At 47.3% G+C, this 17,377-nt stretch overlaps 1 protein-coding gene across 7 annotated transcripts in view; it reads left to right on the forward strand.

Moving 5' to 3' along the window:
- Nucleotides 1-17,377, forward strand: part of RCC1L (RCC1 like) — a 50,967-nt gene that overhangs the window by 16,649 nt on the left and 16,941 nt on the right. For 3 of the 7 annotated variants that reach the window (XM_085016924.1, XM_085016925.1, XM_085016922.1), the window contains 6 exons: nt 315-517; nt 11,906-12,035; nt 13,820-13,948; nt 14,526-14,592; nt 15,207-15,258; nt 16,888-16,972. In XM_085016924.1, the coding sequence (XP_084873050.1) occupies nt 11,981-12,035; nt 13,820-13,948; nt 14,526-14,592; nt 15,207-15,258; nt 16,888-16,972 (388 nt within the window). In that variant the 5' untranslated portion in view covers nt 315-517; nt 11,906-11,980. Of the gene's footprint in view, nt 1-84; nt 518-1,185; nt 1,591-9,653; nt 9,981-11,905; nt 12,036-13,819; nt 13,949-14,525; nt 14,593-15,206; nt 15,259-16,887; nt 16,973-17,377 lie in introns of those variants that run through there. The other 4 variants (XM_085016920.1, XM_003354511.6, XM_085016923.1 and 1 more) reach the window with 3 other exon arrangements.

Below are 17,377 nucleotides of genomic sequence, written 5' to 3' on the forward strand. Positions count from 1 at the left end.
GACGGAAACTCCTCCTTTTTCTTTTTTAAGCTGCACCTGCAGCATAGGGAAGTTCCCAGGCTAGAGGTCGAATTGGAGCTGTAGCCACTGGCCTACACCACAGCCACAGCAACACCAGATCCAAGACACGTCTGTGACCTACACCGCAGCTGACGACAATGCTGGATCCTTTAACCCCACTAATCGAGGCCAGGGACAGCATCCGCATCCTCATGGACACTAGTCGGGTTCTTAACCCACTGAGCCACAATGGGAACTCCACAGCTCATTTATTTTTAAACTTCATTTCTTTTTTTTTAACCTCCTCATTTTAGAGATGAGATCCAGAGAAGGGAGACAACCTCCTAACATCAGGGAGCAGGTCAGTAGCAGAGCCAGCACAGGAACCCAGGTGCTCAGACTCCCAAATCGCTCATGAGGGCGTCCTCCGTTGCATGCTAAACTCTAGTACTAAACCGGTGAGGACAATCTGCCGTTATGAAACCTTGAAGAAGGTGCTCCAGCTGGATCCTTGAAGGTGAGTAGGAATTTGCTAGGCATCTGCGGTGAGAGGAGGGCAGTGGGGAGGGCATTCGAGGCACTGTGTGCAACGTGAGGAAACCTGAAAAATCCCTGGGGTTTAGAAATTACAAGCAGAGCCCCCTGAGTTGGTCCGAAGGTTGTGGGTTATTGTTAAGCTGTTTAACAGGCAGAGCCACCTGACTTAAGGGGAGTGACGGGCTGAGGGGCAGAGGTGATGCTGTGGAAAACAGCAGGGATTGCAGCACTGACCCAGCGGCGGGAGAGCGGGAACAGAGGCAACACGGCCAGGTAAGAAATGACGAGGGACCGTGGGTAGGGGGCGAGCACTACGCTGGAGTCGTACAGAGTAGGCAACCCCTTAAATTTTACTCCTGCCGACTGCCAAAAAAGCAAAATGAAAGTGCCCACCAGAGCCAGCAGCGTGCTCCGCAAACGTGCGCTGTGCGGCAAGGAGAGTGAGTTCAGGCCGGCTGCGGGCTGCTGCAGCACCGCGAAAAGTTGCAAACTAAGTGGGCAGGGCCGGGAAGGGTTCCCCAGGTCGACTCACTCAGGATCGGGGACTAACAGGCTCCGCCCAGCCCTCTCGCCTCCTTGAGCCATTGGCTACCCTCAGCGTCTTTGCCTTCACCCATTCGTAAACGTGACCCTGGGTTCTTCCGCCGGGGCTTGGGGTCAAGGGTCACCAATATGGCAGCGCCCAGGAGCGGCTGAAACGTGAAGCGGAGGATGGCGCTGGTGGCGCTGGCGGCGAGGGCTCGGCTGGGGAACTGGCTGAGCGGGCGGGGGCTGGGGCTGGGGCTGCGGCTGGGGCGCGGGCACTGGACGGCGGCCGGGCGCTCTCGGAGTCGGCGCGAGGCGGCCGAGGCCGAGGCGGAGGCGCCGGTGTTCCAGTACGTGGGCGAGCGTGCGGCCCGCGCCGACCGCATCTTCGTGTGGGGCTTCAGCTTCTCGGGGGCGCTGGGCGTGCCCACCTTCGTGCTGCCCAGCTCTGGGCCCCATCCTCACGCCGGCTTGCGGCCGCGCCGCAGGATCCAGTGTGTACCTTACCGCCTGGAGCTGGACCAAAAGGTGCGCTCTGCAGCTCCCTCCCTTCCTCCGTTTCCTCCTCGGGTCTCCGCCGCCGTCTCTCGAGGCACTTGGCGACGGGTGGACGGACTTCGGGGAGAAAGATCCTCGACCGGGCTGCGGGCGGGGGGAGGCCCTAGGGCGCTGCCAAGTTGAGGGAGTGGCGAAATGTCCTAGGTGTTTTGTCTCTCATTTGCGCATCACCCCAGGAGTCGGGTTTGTGGCACAGTTATGGGCGAGGAAAGGGAGGCTCAGAGAGGTTGAGAGGAAGGTCCGTGGCCCCGCAGCTGGTTGAAGTTTGTATACTAGGATTCGCCCTCGGGCCAGGCTCCAGCAGAAGTTCTGATTTTAGGAAAGACGATTTTATGAGGTCGGAGAAAACGTGGCTGGCTGGAGTCGATGAACTACTTGGAAAGGAAACTAGAGCGCTTACAGGAATGAGGGGAAGGATGAAGGCCCCTGAGTTTACTCAGTTTTGAAAAGGTGATGCAAAGAATCGTTGCGGGACGGGAGTTTGTCTCGGCAGCCAGCACCCATTAGTGCAAAAATGGATGCTTAGGATAGATTCTTGCCTCGGGTGGTTGTGGACATCTTGATGGGTGGTGAAAAAGAAGCAAATTTGATCGGTTTGGCTTCTGACTTCTCTTTCAAGGATATCCAGTGATTTTTTAATGAAAAGGGTAGATCGAGAAAAACAGGGAATTTAAGCTCCAGATGATTGAAAAGTTGTTTTGATTTCTTCATTTTGAGTTGTAAGAGTTATTTATGTATTCTGGATTAGGTACCTTGTCATATATATATATATATATATTATATATATATATATATATAAGGTGGAAATATTTTCTGCCAATCTATGGATTTTCTTTTTCATTTCTTAATACTGCCCTTGGGAGAGCATAAGCTTTTAATTTTAATGAAATTCAGTTAAGTTTTTCTACTGTGAATCGTATATTTGGTATATCTGAGAAATCTTTGCCTAATCTAAGATTACAAAGATAATTTTCCTAAGGTATTGTCTAGGAACGTCATAGTTTTCGTTCTTATATTTAGGTTAACAAGCTAGTCATTCGAGTTGACTTTTGGGTGCTGTGGAAGTGAGAGTAGAATGTGGCTAGTATTATCATTAGTTGAAATTATTTCCTTACTGAATTGTCTTGGCACCTTTGTGAAAATCAGTATGACTGTAAATGTAAGGATTTATTCTGGAACTCTCAATTCTGATCCATTGATCTATATGTTTCTCATTATGCTAAAAGTACACTCTTGATTACTGTAGCTTTATAACTAGTTTTGAAATTGCGAAAGGTAAATTTTGGCTCTTCTGGGTGTTTTGCTTTTCCATATAAATTTTAGGACTAGCTTGTTAATTTCTGCGACAGTACCTACTGAGATTTTGATAGCGATTACATTGAATCTATACGTTGATTTGGACACAAATGCCATCTAAGCAATTTTGTGTCTTCTAATCTATGAACATGTAATGTCTCCCCATTTAATTAGGTTTTTAAGGAGTTCCTGTTGTGGCTTAGTGGTTAACAAATCTGACTAGGAACCATGAGGTTGCAGGTTCCATCCCTGGCCTTGCTCAGTGGGTTGAAAATCTGGCGTTGCTGTGAGCTGTGAGCTGTGGTATAGCTCGCAGATGTGGCTTGGATCCGTGGCTGTGGCTGTGGTGTAGGCCGGCGGCTACAGCTCCGACTAGACCCCTAGCCTGGGAACCTCTATATGCCGTGGGTTTGGCCCTAGAAAAGACAAAAAAAAAAAAAAGACAATTAGGTCTTTAATTTCTCTCAACTATGTTTTTTGTAGTTTACGGTGTACAGATCTTACACATCTGTTAAATTTATTCCTAAGCATTTTATTCTTTTTGGTTGCTCTTTTGAATAGAATTGCATTCTTTCATTTTTGAAGTGTTCATAGCTTTTACATAGAAATAGTTAGTTATTGTATATTGACCTTATATTTTGTGACTTTATCGAACTGGCTTATTAGTTATATAGATTTTTGTGTATTCTTTAGGATATTCTACATACAGGATCATGTCGTCTGGTTGTCTGTGAATAGAGACAGTTTTATATTTTCGTTTCCATTGAAACTTTTTCTTGCCTGATAGCACTGCTGAGTGTACAGCATTGAATTGAATTGCACAGTATCCTTGCCTTGTTACTGATATTAGCGAGATAGTATTTAGTCTTTCACCATTAAATTATGATGTTAGCTGTTAAGTTTCTTTTTTTGTCTTTTTGCCATTTCTTGGGCCGCTCCTGTGGCATATGGAGGTCCCCAGGCCAGGAGTCGAATCGGAGCCATAGCCGCTGGCCTATGCCAGAGCCACAGCAAGCAAGATTTGAGCCGAGTCTGCAACCTACACCACAGCTCACGGCAACGCTGGATCCTTGACCCACTGAGCAAGGCCAGGGATTGAACCCGCAATCTCATGATTCCTAGTCGGATTCGTTAGCCACTGAGCCATGACCGGAACTCCATGTTTTTAATAGATGCCTTTTATCAAGTTGAAGTTCTTTTCTTGTTGTGCTTTGTTGAGAGTTTTGTTTCTTTTTAAAAATCATGAATAGGCATTATATTTTGTCAAGTGCTCTTTCTGTGTCTATTTAGGTGATCATGAATTTTTTTGTCCTTTATTAATAGGTATAATACATTAGTTGATCTTTGGATATTAAACCAACCTTGCATTCCTGGGATAAATTCCACTTGGTTATGGTGAATAATCCCTTTTGCGTGTTGCTAGATTTGGCTTGCTAATATTTTGCTGAAGATTTTTTTTCTTCTTCTTGCGATGTCTGGTTTTGGTATCAGGCTATTAGTGACCTCATAAAATGAGTTTATGGAAATGTTTGTGAAGAATTCGTGTTATTTCTTATTTTAATGTTTGGTAGAGTTCACCAGTGAAGTTAAGTCATCTGGACCTGGGTCTTCCTTTGTAGGAAGAGTTTCTTTAATTACTAATTCAATTTTTGAAAACTTGTTATAGGTATATTAAATTTTTCTATTTCTTTTTGAGTCTGCTTTGGTGCTTTTATCTTTCTGGGAATTTGTTCATTTCATGCCAGTTATCTAATTTGTTGGCATAAAGTTGTTTACAGTATTTGCTTATAATCTAAATTCTGATTTTGGTCATTTGTATTTTTTCTCTCTTACCTTGGTCAGTCTGGCTCAAGATTTGTGAACTTTGTTAATCTTTTGAAAGAACCAACATTTGGTTTAATCCATTTTATTTTTCTGTTTTCTGTTTCATTGATTTCCAGTTGGATTTATATTTTCTTTCTCTGCTTTGGGTTTAGTTTGCTCTTTTTTTCCTAGTTTCTTAAGGTGAAAGGTTAGGCTATTGGTGAGGTCTTTCTTCTTTTGTAGTGTAGATGTTGATAGCTATAATTTTCTCATTAAACACTGTTGAGCTGCAGCACATAAATTTTGATATGTTGTATTTTGGTCTTCATTCACCTTACAATATTTATCACTTTTCTTTGTGATTTATTTTTTAACCCATGAATTATTTAGAAGTGTTTAGTTTCCAAATATTTGTTTGTCACCGCTTCTTTCTTTCCTTCCAGACAGAGGAAGTAAGAATTCTCTGGGAGTGGGGCTTTGAAGATGCTCCAGGCCTGTTCTACCTGCCTGCTCGCCTTCCTTCCTCCCTCTCTCCCTCCCTTCCCCTGCAGCACGTGGAAATTCCCACACCATTGCGGCAACCCAACCCGAGCCGCTGCGGTGACAATGCCAGGTCCTTAACCCACTGTGCCACAAAGGAACTCCCATAATTTCTTAATCTATTGATTTCCAATTTAATTCTCTTGTGGTTAGAGAACATACTTCAATTTCAGTCTTTTTAAATGTATTGAGACTTTATTTCATGGCCCAGCATATGGTCTTTGCTGGAGAATGTTCCATGTGTGTTTGAAAAGTATGTGTGTTTTGCTGTTATTTGGGTGGAGTGTTCTGTAGGTGTCAGGTCAAGTTGGTTGATAGCTTCTTGGTTAACTTACTGTTTGTCCCCACTGTTAGCTACCACCTCAGGCAGCTGCAAGGTTCATTCTTAGCCTCTGACTCTTTTCAACACACACCCCTGGGGAAGAGGCTGTTTGTACTGGGTGATGGCTGGGTCAGGTCAGATAAATAGAGCCCTGTGAATGGGGTCTTTGAGGGACCCATCAGACAGATCAAATGAGAACTCTCTGGGAGTACGGCTTTGAAGTTGCTCCAGTCCTGTTCTGCCTGCTCCAGTGGCTTCCAGACTGCTGGTTTTTTACCATAATTGTGAACTCTTGGTTTTCAGGAGCTGAGGAGAGGTGGATGGGAATAGATCAAGTTAAAATGCTATAAAGCTTCATATTCTTACTGAGATGCAGCTGCTTTTCTTGAGTAAACATTCCCCAGATTGCTTTAAGCCTTTGGTAAATTTCCAGAGTTCGGGAAGAGTCGATTCTGACACGTCCGTGTTGGCCAGTGTTCTGTTGCTCTGCCATTTTCCCTCAGTCCATGTCCTTTTAATGTAATGACTAATAACGACTGGATTACATCCGCCACTGTGCTATTTGTGTCTGTAAGTCTTTTTTGGTTCTCTGTTCTTCCTGTGCACAAAATAGGTATTTTTCTAGTGGATCCTTTAAATTCTTTTTTTGGGTATTTGATTACATTTTTGGAGGGTTTTGTTTTTTGTTTTTTTAGTGTTTGATTTTGGGAATATAATATATCTTAATTTATCAAAATCTTTTTTAGGTTAATCATGTTGCCCTAATTCTGAAAAAAAAAAACTATAGGAACTTTGTGCCAGCATCGCTCTGTTTCCTTTGCTCTCCTTTGTGTGATTATCGTAGTAGACATTACACATTTATACGTTTTAGGCCCATCAATACAATTTTATAGTAATTATTTTATGCAGCTGTCTTTTAAATCATTTGAGATGAAAAGAGGAAAGATATATTTATCTGGGGTTTTGTATTTGTTGCTTTCACTGGTTTTTGTATTTATTTCTTCATCTCTTGTGACCTTGAGTTACTTAGTATTTGCTGTTACTTCCTTTCAGCCTGAGGGATTTCTTCAGTACTTGTTAAAATAATGAGGTCTGCCAACAGTGGATTCTCTCAAGCTTTGTTTGGGAATGTCTTGATTTCATCTCCATTTTTTTATTTATTTATTTTTTAATCTCCATTTTTTAAAGAAAATGACAGTTCTGCTATGTAGAGTTAATTCTTAGTTGACAGTTTTTGCCTTTCAGCACTTTGACCCTGTCACTCTCTGGTTTCTGGTCTCCATTGTTTCTTTTTCAGAAGTTTTCGGTTAATCTTACTGTTGTCTCCTTGTGCTTGATGAGCCCGTTTTCCTTTGATACTTGTAACATTTACTCTTTGTCTTTCAAAAGTTGAACTCTGATTGGTTGAGCAACTGTAATCTGTAGATTTGTCTTTTTTATTTTTTTTTTTAGGTCAAATTAGGTAAGTTTTCTGCCATTATTTCTTTTTTTTTTTTTTTTTTTTTTTGTCTTTTTGCCTTTTCTAGGGTCACTCCCACGGCATATGGAGATTCCCAGGCTAGGGGTTGAATCGGAGCTGTAGCCACCGGCCTACACCACAGCCACAGCAACGTGGGATCCGAACCACGTCTGTGACCTACACCACAGCTCACAGCAACGCCGGATCCTTAACGCACTGAGTGAGGCCAGGGACCGAACCCGCAACCTCATGGTTCCTAGTCGGATTCGTTAACCACTGTGCCACGATGGGAACTCCACTGCCATTATTTCTTTAAGTATTTTTTTTTCTGCCTTTTTCTTTCTCTCTTGCCCTTCTGGGATTCCTATTATGTAGATGTTGATAAACTTGATGTTGTGTTGCAAGTCTCTGAGGCATTGTTCTTTTTTTTTGTCCAGTTTTTTTTTTCCTGTCTTTCAGAATGAAGAGTTTCTGTTGATATTTCTTCAACTTAACTGATTCTTCTACCATCTCAAATCTGCTCTTGAGCCTATAAAGTGAATGTTAAAATTTGGTTTTTATACTTTACAACTCTACAATTTCCATTTAGGCTTTATTGTTTTAATTTCTGTCTTCTGATTCCATATTTGCTGGGTCATTTGTTGGGTCATATTTTCCTCTCGTCCTTTAGACATGGTTTTGATATATTCTTTGAATGATAGTTCTTGGAATTTTTGATAAAAATGCAGCCTGGGTCCACTTAGTTTCTGTTGGCTGTTTTCCCTCCTCAGTATAGGTCACACTTTCTTGTTTCTTTGCATGTCTTATACTTGTTGATTGAAAACTGTTGTTTTGTTTTTTGTTTTTTTTTGTCTTTTTTAGGGCAGCACCCGTGGCATATGGAGGTTCCCAGGCTAGGGGTCGAATCAGAGTTGGAGCCACCGGCCTACACCACAGCCACAGCAATGCCAGATCCAAGCTGTGTCTGTGACCTGCACCACAGCTTATGGCAACGCCGGATCCTTAACCTACTAAGTGAGGCCAGAGATCAAATCTGTAACCTCATGGTTCCTAGTCGGATTCATTTCCACTGTATCACAATGGGAACTCCGAAAACTGGGTTTTTGGATATAACAGCCTTGGATTCTGATGCCACCCCCTGAGTATTTTTGATCTCTTTTGGTAACTTTTATGTATTAGTCTCCCGTGTTTGCCTGGCCACCGATGTCTTTGCTTGGGTTTTTGTTTGGCTCACCTCTCTCCTCCTCTATCCACTGCCCTCTTCTTTTAGTCAAGCTTCTTGAGGGGTGCCCTTTATCGGCCTGTCTTCGTGGTGTCAGCTAATGATGTGGGCAGAGATTGTGCTCAAACACCTTGAGCTTATAATCTTTCTGCCTTTGATTCTGTGTACGGGTTGGAGAACACACTCAAAGTTTAGCCTGATCTCAAGTCTGCCTCAGCTTTACTTTGTACTGGGAGCTCAGGTCTCCTTACTTCCCTCCTGCGGTTTCCCAGTCAGCCATGCAAGCGTGGAGAGCCTCCCAGGACCCTTGCATTTCTAGGAAGTTCCCATTCAATTCTGGCTCGTCTGCTTCTCCTCTCGCCCCAGTCAGGAGTACAATGTCAGGCTTGCCCAGTTGTAGATCTTCCTTGTTTGTTTCCTGCTGAGTTTGCTGTGGGGCATGAGTTTTCACCCTCTATCTCCCCCCACCTCAGGGCCACACCCATGGCATATGGAGGTTCCCAGGCTGGGGGTCCAATCAGAGCTGCAGCCACTGGCCTACAGCACAGCCACAGCAATGCAGGATCTGAGCCACGTCTGCGACCTGCATAGCTCATGGCAGTGCTGGATCCTCAACCCACTGAGTGAGACCAGGGGTTGAACCCACATCCTCATGGATCCTAGTTGAGTTCATGAACCACCGAGCCACAAAGGGAACTCCACCCTCTATCTTAAATTAAGTCTGTCCTTCCTGAAAACAAAGCTGATGGTTTTCACGGGCAGCCCTTTTCTAACTTCTGTGCTGACCAAGCTGGGGTAGATGGAGCAGCCCAGGACAAGGAGTCTGCAAGCCCCCTGGTATTCTTGCTTGCGGTTAGTGATACTTCATGAGTAATTTCTCCGTTATTTGCCATCGATTGATTCTCCCCGCTATTTTGTCCAGTTTTATACTTGTTTCGCTAACCTCTTCACTCCACCATTGCTGGAAAGTCTCCTCCTGGCACATGACTGTAACAAGCATTATTGAAGGCTGACTCTGTCAGGTATTGTTCAAAGCCTTTTCACATATCAGCAGATTTAATAATACAGTAGGTGCTTCACAAAACAGACAACACCAGCAATGAGAATAATGGTTTTGTGCTGGGAATCAGCTGTGGACTCAATTCTTTTCTGTGATTCCTGCTGTGTGGGAGGGGCTGGCTACATCCCCAGTAGGTCATTTGTGTGGAGCTGTAGCTGTTCCAGAAGGCCAGAGAACTGAGATGTTTTGACTCGTACAAGGATGCAGGCATATACGTTCCACGTGAATGGTATGAAAGAAAATGTCACAAGGCCAAATTAGGGATGTATGACTTTTGCATGACTTAAGTCATCAGACTGATTGATTGATTGATTGTCTTTTGTCTTTTTAGGGCCACACCCACGGTACCTGAAGGTTCCCAGGCTAGGGGTCAAATCCGAGCCATAGCTGCCGGCCTACACCACAGCCACAGCAACACGGCATCCTTGCTGCGTCTTCGACCTACATACACCACAGCTCACGGCAACGCCTGATCCTCAACCCACTGAGCAAGAACAGGGATTGAACCCTCGTCCCCATGGATGCCAGTCGGGTTTGCTAACCGCTGAGCCATGATGGAAACTCCAAATCCTCTAATTTAAAAGAAATATTTAGCTTTCTTCAAGGAATGCTAGAGTTAAAAACAAACAACAGCCGTCACATTTGTTCATTATGCGTGGTAAGCTGGCATTTTTGTCAGGATTAGGTTAGATTTACGGATGGTCTCTGAGATGGACTACATGGGCCTTTGGTAAACTGTGAACAGCAAAAGAGATGGTGGGGGGTCATTAGGGTGACTGTGCAATTTGTCATTGTTGGTTTTTTTTTTTGTTTGTTTTTTTTTTTTTGTCTTTTTGCCACTTCTTGGGCCACTCCTGCGACATAGGGAGATTCCCAGGCTAGGGGTCTAATCGGAGCTGTAGCCGCCAGCCTACGCCAGAGCCACAGCAGCGTGGGATCCGAGCCGCATCTGAGACCTACACCACAGCTCACGGCAACGCCGGATCGTTAACCCACTGAGCAAGGGCAGGGATTGAACCCGCAACCTCGTGGTTCCTAGTCGGATTCATTAACCACTGCACCACGGCGGGAACTCCTAATTTGTCATTGTTTACTTGAGAGTGCACCCTGGGCCAGCAGGCCTGTAAACCAGGACCATTTCAGGCCGACTGGGAAGGTGGCCCCTCTGGGTGTCGGGGAAAGTGGCTTGACCCTAAAGCCAGGCAGCCTTTGGTTTGCTTCCAGCCCCTCTGAAGCGTGTTTCTTTATCTGATCCGTGAGGGCGAGGATTGATGCCAGTGTGGGTGGAGCACCCAGCCGAGGCCCGGTTAATGGGTTACAGTCGTGGTAGCCGTCAGACTGATTCTTTTTTTTTTTTTTTTTTGTCTTTTTTTGCTATTTCTTGGGCCGCTCCCGCGGCATATGGACGTTCCCAGGCTAGGGGTCGAATCGGAGCTGCAGCCACTGTCCTACGCCAGAGCCACAGCAACGCAGGATCCGAGCTGCATCTGCAACCTACACCACAGCTCACGGCAACGCCAGATCGTTAACCCACTGAGCAAGGGCAGGGACCGAACCCGCAACCTCATGGTTCCTAGTTGGATTCGTTAACCACTGCGCCACAATGGGAACTCCTCAGGCCGATTCTTTGTGGCGATGCTGGTCTGAGACTGTAACGGTGTGACCTAAGGGTCCTGAGCAGGGACTGTGCAGCCGGACAGTGTCCGCTTCCAGCTGTGTGACTGCATCAGGCAAGTTACTTCATCTCTAGGCGCTTCGATTTTCTCAGCTACCAAATACTGTGACTACCGCAAATAGTAATGATACGTACACGATGTAGCTCTTAGGTTTTGTCAGGTACTGGTGACTTCAGGGGCTTTGTATTAATTCATGTTGTTCTCACAGCTACCCAGTAAGGAGAGACACTGTCATTCTCTCTGCGTTGTGTAGAGAGAGGCAGACACAGAGGCGTTAGGCTCTGTCTCAGGTCAGGCAGCTGCTAAGAGTCTACCAGTTGTAAACTGTGTGGTCTTGTCAAGATTCAGGCTCAGGGAATCCTCGCCTTAACTACTGGGTGAGACTCTGTCTTGGTAAATGGGGACGATTTGATACCTGGGCCATTTGTGATTATGGAGATTATTACATGGGATCGCACATACCAAGCCCTTAGCACATAGTAAACGTCTAGTAAATGCTGGCTCTGCTAATAGTGTGTGTTCTTGGAATGGATAAACGACCTGTTGGAGTTCCCGTCGTGGCGCAGTGGTTAACGAATCCGACTAGGAACCATGAGGTTGTGGGTTCGATCTCTGGCCTTGCTCAGTGGGTTAAGGATCCCGCGTTGCTGTGAGCTGTGGTGTAGGTCACAGACTCGGTTCAGATTCCGCGTTTCTGTGGCTGTGGTATAGGCCGGTGGCTACAGCTCCGATTAGACCCCCTAGCCTGGGAACCTGTATATGCTGCGGGAGTGGCCCCAGAAAAGGCAAAAAGACCAAAAAAAAAAAAAAAAAAAAAAAAAACACCCAAAAAACAACCTGTTACTTATCGCTGGGAAAGCTTGCTATCCCAAATCAGTTAATGCTGTATGGGTACTTTTTTTTTCAGATTTCATCTGCTGCCTGTGGCTATGGATTCACATTGCTGTCGTCTAAAACCAGGGACGTGACGAAAGTTTGGGGCATGGGACTCAACAAAGATTCTCAGCTTGGATTTCACAGGAGCCGGAAAGATAAGAGTGAGCATTCTCTCTCTCTCTCTTTTTTTTTAAGGGCCACACTGGCAGTGGCATATGCAGGTTCCCAGGCTAGGGGTCAAGTCGGAGCTACAGCTGGTGGCCTGCACCACAGCCACAGCAACTCGGGATCCAAGCTGCATCTGCGACCTACACCACAACTCACGGCAACACCGGATCCCCAACCCACTGAGCGAGGCCAGGGATCGAACCTGCATCCTCGTGGATGCTAGTCAGATTTGTTTCCGCTGAGCCACGACGGGAACTCCAAGAATGAGCACTCTCACCTTGGTTCCTCTCTGCTGTGATGGGTCTGGGAAAGCAACCCTTTGATTTTCCAGAACATGATTTCATAAACCAAACCATAAAAACAGAATAGGTGGAGTCTTTGAAGGGGTGTTGTTCAAAACTCTCCAGACCAGATTATTTTTAGCCTATTTGGTAATAACATTGAACCTTGAGGCAAAGGGGCATTTGCTGATAGATAAAGGTGTGTGTTTTTTCTGGCCCTGAAGAGGTCATCTTTCTGCCCTCCCTTGGAGAGCACTTGAAATAGTCTAAAGTGCCTAGAATATGGTCTAGGGAAAAAAAATTCAGTGAAATCCTTAAGCTAGAGGCTTGAGTCCAAATATTTGAAACCTGAATTGTAAAAATATTAAAAATGATTTATAGTAGCATTTTTAAAAAGTACATACTAGGCAGTCAACATTATAAGTACAATAGGAAACAAATTGTCTTTTTTGGCTGCAACTGTGGCATATGCAAGTTCCTGGGCCAGGGCATGAACTTGTGCCACAGCAGCGACCTGAGCCGCACTAGTGATGGTGCCACATCCTTAACCTGCAGAGTCACAGCAGACCTCCAGTATCGTTAGGTTTTTATTTCTTTTTTTATTTCTTATTTATTTATTTATTTATTTTTTTGTCTTTTTGCCTTTTCTAGGGCCACTCCCGCAGCATATGGAGATTCCCAGGCTAAGGGTCAAATCGGAGCTGTAGCCACCGGCCTACACCACAGCCACAGCAATGCGGGATCCTTAACCCACTGAGCAAGGCCAGGGATGGAACCCGAAACCTCATCGTTCCTGGTCGGATTCATTAACCACTGCGCCACGACGGGAACTCCTTCAGTATTTTAAAGTACTGTGTGGGAGTTCCTCAGTGGCCTAGTGCTTAAGGATCTGGTGTTGTCACTGGTGCGACTTGGGTTCAGTCCCTGGTTTGGGAACTTCCTCTTGCCACTGGGCTCGGCCAAAAAGAAAAAAAAAAAAAAAAGGTTTAAAGTACTTTGCATTTGCAGCTAATGAGGCTGTACATGCCGACAGCATTGCCCAGTGTGCCATTTCGCCTAGAACTGCATCATGTTGTGGTTATTCAGTTCTTTCCTGCTGAACAAAAGCTCTGTCTGAAAATTCTGTCAGTCACCGCTGAGTACAAATGGGCAGACGTATTTCCTCCCTTTTAATCTCACTGGCATCACACAGAATAAATAGGCTGTTCTTCACCTCACTGGGCAATTTGAGTAGGTATCGCAGGAAGAAAATGCTTTTCCTTTCCTTAAATATTCCCAAGGTGTTAGGTAACATGGGAGACCGAGTTTGTTTTTCCATTACCTGACCTGTGACGGAGGCCGTGGGCCGGGCATGGGAGCCGGAGTTCTCGTCTTGGCTCTGCCCTGACTTCTGTGTCCTGAGCAAATGGTTCTGATCTCTGACGGTGGCGTGGACACTGTGCTCTCTGACTCTCAGGCAGCGTGATGTGCTGTGAACCTGCTTGTTTTCCTTGCAGCCAGGGGATACGAGTATGTCCTGGAGCCCTCGCCTGTCCCACTGCCTCTGCACAGACCTCAGGAGACGCAGGTGCTGCAGGTGTCCTGCGGCAGAGCCCACTCTCTCGTCCTGACAGACGGCGAAGGAGGTGATGGACGGGTTCGGGGTTGATGGGAGGGCGGGACCGCTTTCCAGCCCTTGGGCCCGAAGTGGCTTGTTCGACTGAGCCACACATCCAATTAGTGGAGCATTTCTGAGCAGATGAGTCGATTGGCTCGAGAGATCTGTGCTGAGCAGACCTTGCTGATGACTCCTCGGTGTTCTCTGCAGTTTTCGGAAAATCTCTGGTTAGGGACGCACCTGTGCACTCCGAGCAGCCTCATCCCTGCCTCCTGCTCCCTTTGCCACCAAGCCGGGCTGTGTGTAGGCAGCTCTTTGTCTTGTACTGAAAGCAGCCCGTTGGCTAAGACTTCTTCCAGTGGGGGGGTTCACAGTCCAGGCTCCCGGCTCACCCCAGCCCCTCCAGGAGAGCGCTTTCCAGGGGAGGGTCAACTCGACTCCCGAGTTTCCACCTGCTTGGTAGGCAGGGCGGAGGGTGGTGTCAGGAACTCTTTCAGGAGAGAACTTGGCCGTGGGGGCAGCCTAGGGGCAGGCACCGGGCATAGGGGTGCCCAGGCCTTCCCCGAACCTGCAGGACTGATTTGACTGGCAGTGTTATTCTTTAGTCTTCAGCATGGGGAACAACTCGTACGGGCAGTGCGGAAGAAAGGTGGTGGAAAACGAAATTTACAGGTGAGCTCCCGAAAGGACCACCCCTCGCTCACGTGGTGTCCAGCGTTAGACACGTCCTGGGCGGTGACTGTGTGAGGGGCCCAGAGAGCAGTACAGAGGCTCCTCATGCTTGAGGAGTAGTGAGAACTCACCCGAAGGCTGTGGAGAGCATCTTTCTGGTGCAGATTGGGGGGCAGGAGGGAGCATTGACTGTGATGCATGGAACTTCTTTGGTGTAGTTTGTTATTTTCACTGAATTGAGAAACTTAAAAATTCCTCTAGTCTTTAAAAAAATTTCCTCTAGGCCAATGGTTGAACCTGAGCCACAGCAGTGACTCGGGCTGCTTCACCGACAATGCCAGATCCTTAACCCCTGTGCCACAGCGGAACTCCAATTTAGTTTAGTTTTTAGTTTCTTTTTTGTTTTGTTTTTTTTTTTTTAACTTTCGTGTCCAGACCTACCTCTGTGTTATAGTTGACCTCGAGAATTTCCCTAACGTTATTCTGTGTATGTGTGTGTGGGGCAGGGGGAGGTGGGGGGCTGCCCGTCGGGATGACAGGGGAGGGGCCGGAATCGCACGGTGCTCACTATGACCTTATTTTTTGCTTCCTTCCCAAATTGCTCCTGGCTGTAGTGAAAGTCACAAAGTCCATAGGATGCAGGACTTCGATGGACAGGTGGTCCAGGTAAGAGACATGGGCTGAGAACCACTGGTCCTGCCACTGGGGCTGTTTTAAAAGGGTGAATGTTGGGTAGGGGGATGGCAAATTGTTAGGGGGATTTTTCTGACTCCGTGAATTATTTTAGCAAATGTTATTCCCTGGCCAGGACTTACGCTCTCTTGAGGGGATGCACAGTTGAGTAAGAATGGGGAGGCCAGGTAACACTAGTGGGAGAGGCAGGTTATAAAAACTAGCCCTATCAGAGTCTAACTCAGGCGCTGTGTGTTCCAGCCTGCTTCATCTTGCTGACCGCTTTATTCCCGTCCTTGGTGCAGGGCCTGGCATTTGATAGATACTTAAATACTAAAATACATAAATGAGTGTATACAGAAGCTGCTTATATGACAGCACCAGGAGAATTGTTGCGTCTACCAGGGGTGGACTGGAAGGCAAGACGGCTTATGCGGAGGTGGCCAAGGAGCCTTCCGCCTGGACCAGGGGTGGGTGGTGGGAAAGGTTTTACAGCGGAGGAGCAGCTGAAGTGTGGCTGGGGTTTGGTGCGCCTGCCTGCAGGGGGCGGTGTGGAGCAGGCTGGCAACAGGTCAGTGAGAACGTGCAGGGCCTTGTCCGCCTGCTGAGGAGTTTAGCCTTTGGCTTCATGATGGTTGGAGGCTGTCAAAGGACCTGAGCAGGCTGACTGACAGCCAGGTCATGATCTGTCTGAAAAGATAACTTTGGCCGCAGAATAGAGCTGGGGGAGGAGATGATGAAGGCCAGTGGGCAGAATAGACAGGTGGGGCGACGTGTAAGGAGAACTGGGGGATTTGAGGCTTGATTAGGGGGATTTGAGGCTTGATTAGGTGGGCGGGGAGGGAGCCAGAGGGAGCCGAGTGTGACTCCACAGGCCTGTGGGTGTTTGCTGATGTTCTCGGCCCAGGTGGCTCCCGAGCAGGGGGAGTGAGGACGAGGTGGAGAGGGATATGTTTTTAAGGTGGCTGTGGAGTGGAGGGCCTCTTATACAGGCTTCAAAGCCACATGGACATGAGTACAAGTCTTTGCTTCTCCAGATATGAACTGGGTGACTTTGGGCCAGTTACCAAACTTCTCTGAGACTTCGTTTTTCACCTGGTTGCCTTGGTCGTTGACTTGGCATGGAGCCTGGCCCAAGGAATGTTCATGAATGGTGCTTTTCATCAGGCAGTTAGAACACAGCTCTGGGCCACGGTAGCATTGTTGAGACTGGAGGTGACAGCGTGGAGATGACAGGCAGTGCCGTGGGGGTGCAGAGTGAGGAGGGGAGAGGGCAGACCTTGGAGGAGGATTCCAGACCGAAGGGTCCAAAGTGGAGACTGAGCAGCCACAAAGACAGGGTGCTGTCAGAGGCCAGGGTTGGGTGAGAGGCTTACGGAGGCGGGAGGGGTTCCTCAGGTGGCGAAGCTCCCGGGTTTGCTCAGCAAGAGCAGTTTCAGGGGAGCGGAAGACACGAGCTGGGCTGCGCTGGGTGAGAGTCAGAGGTGGAGGCGAAGTGGGGGCACCCTGGCGGCCCGGCCCCCCTCGGCGCTCAGGAGTGGTGGGAATGGTGGCCTGCTTTGGGCACTTTGATCGGACACTGAGGATTCCGTCTGACCAGCCTCACCTCTGTTTGTGTGATAGGTCGCCTGTGGTCAAGACCATAGTCTGTTCCTCACGGATAAAGGAGAAGTGTACTCTTGTGGCTGGGGCGCGGATGGGCAGACAGGTAGTGTTCCCGCCCCCTCTGTGGATCGTGCAGGATGGCTGGAACCCCTGCCGTCCTCCAATTCTTCCCTTTCCTGTCACTCCCTGGGGACAGTCTTCTGTCCCGTCCATTCCTCTCACCCCCGGCTCCCCACGTTGATAGAGGTGGGAGGCCCCCTCAGCAGAGGCTGAGGGATTTTGTTTTTCCAGGCCAGGGATCGAACCTGAGCCTGATCCTTAACTGCTAGGCTACCAGGGAACGCCAAGTCTGAGTCTTTTAAGAGACAAATGGCACCTAAAGGGAGCTTGATTCTAACTGATGTGAGAAGAACGTGATTGAGGGAGGGAGGCATGAGGGATAATCTTTATCAGCCTTGTCTGTTTTCTCTTTTTGCGTCTGATATTTGTCTGGAGGGAGGACCTTAAA

The sequence above is a fragment of the Sus scrofa genome, chromosome 3, assembly GCF_054392235.1.
Source record: "Sus scrofa isolate SSC_HxYL_T2T_F1_AM1 chromosome 3, Sscrofa_HxYL_maternal_Yorkshire_Landrace_v2.0, whole genome shotgun sequence".
Taxonomy (NCBI): Eukaryota; Metazoa; Chordata; class Mammalia; order Artiodactyla; family Suidae; genus Sus; species Sus scrofa.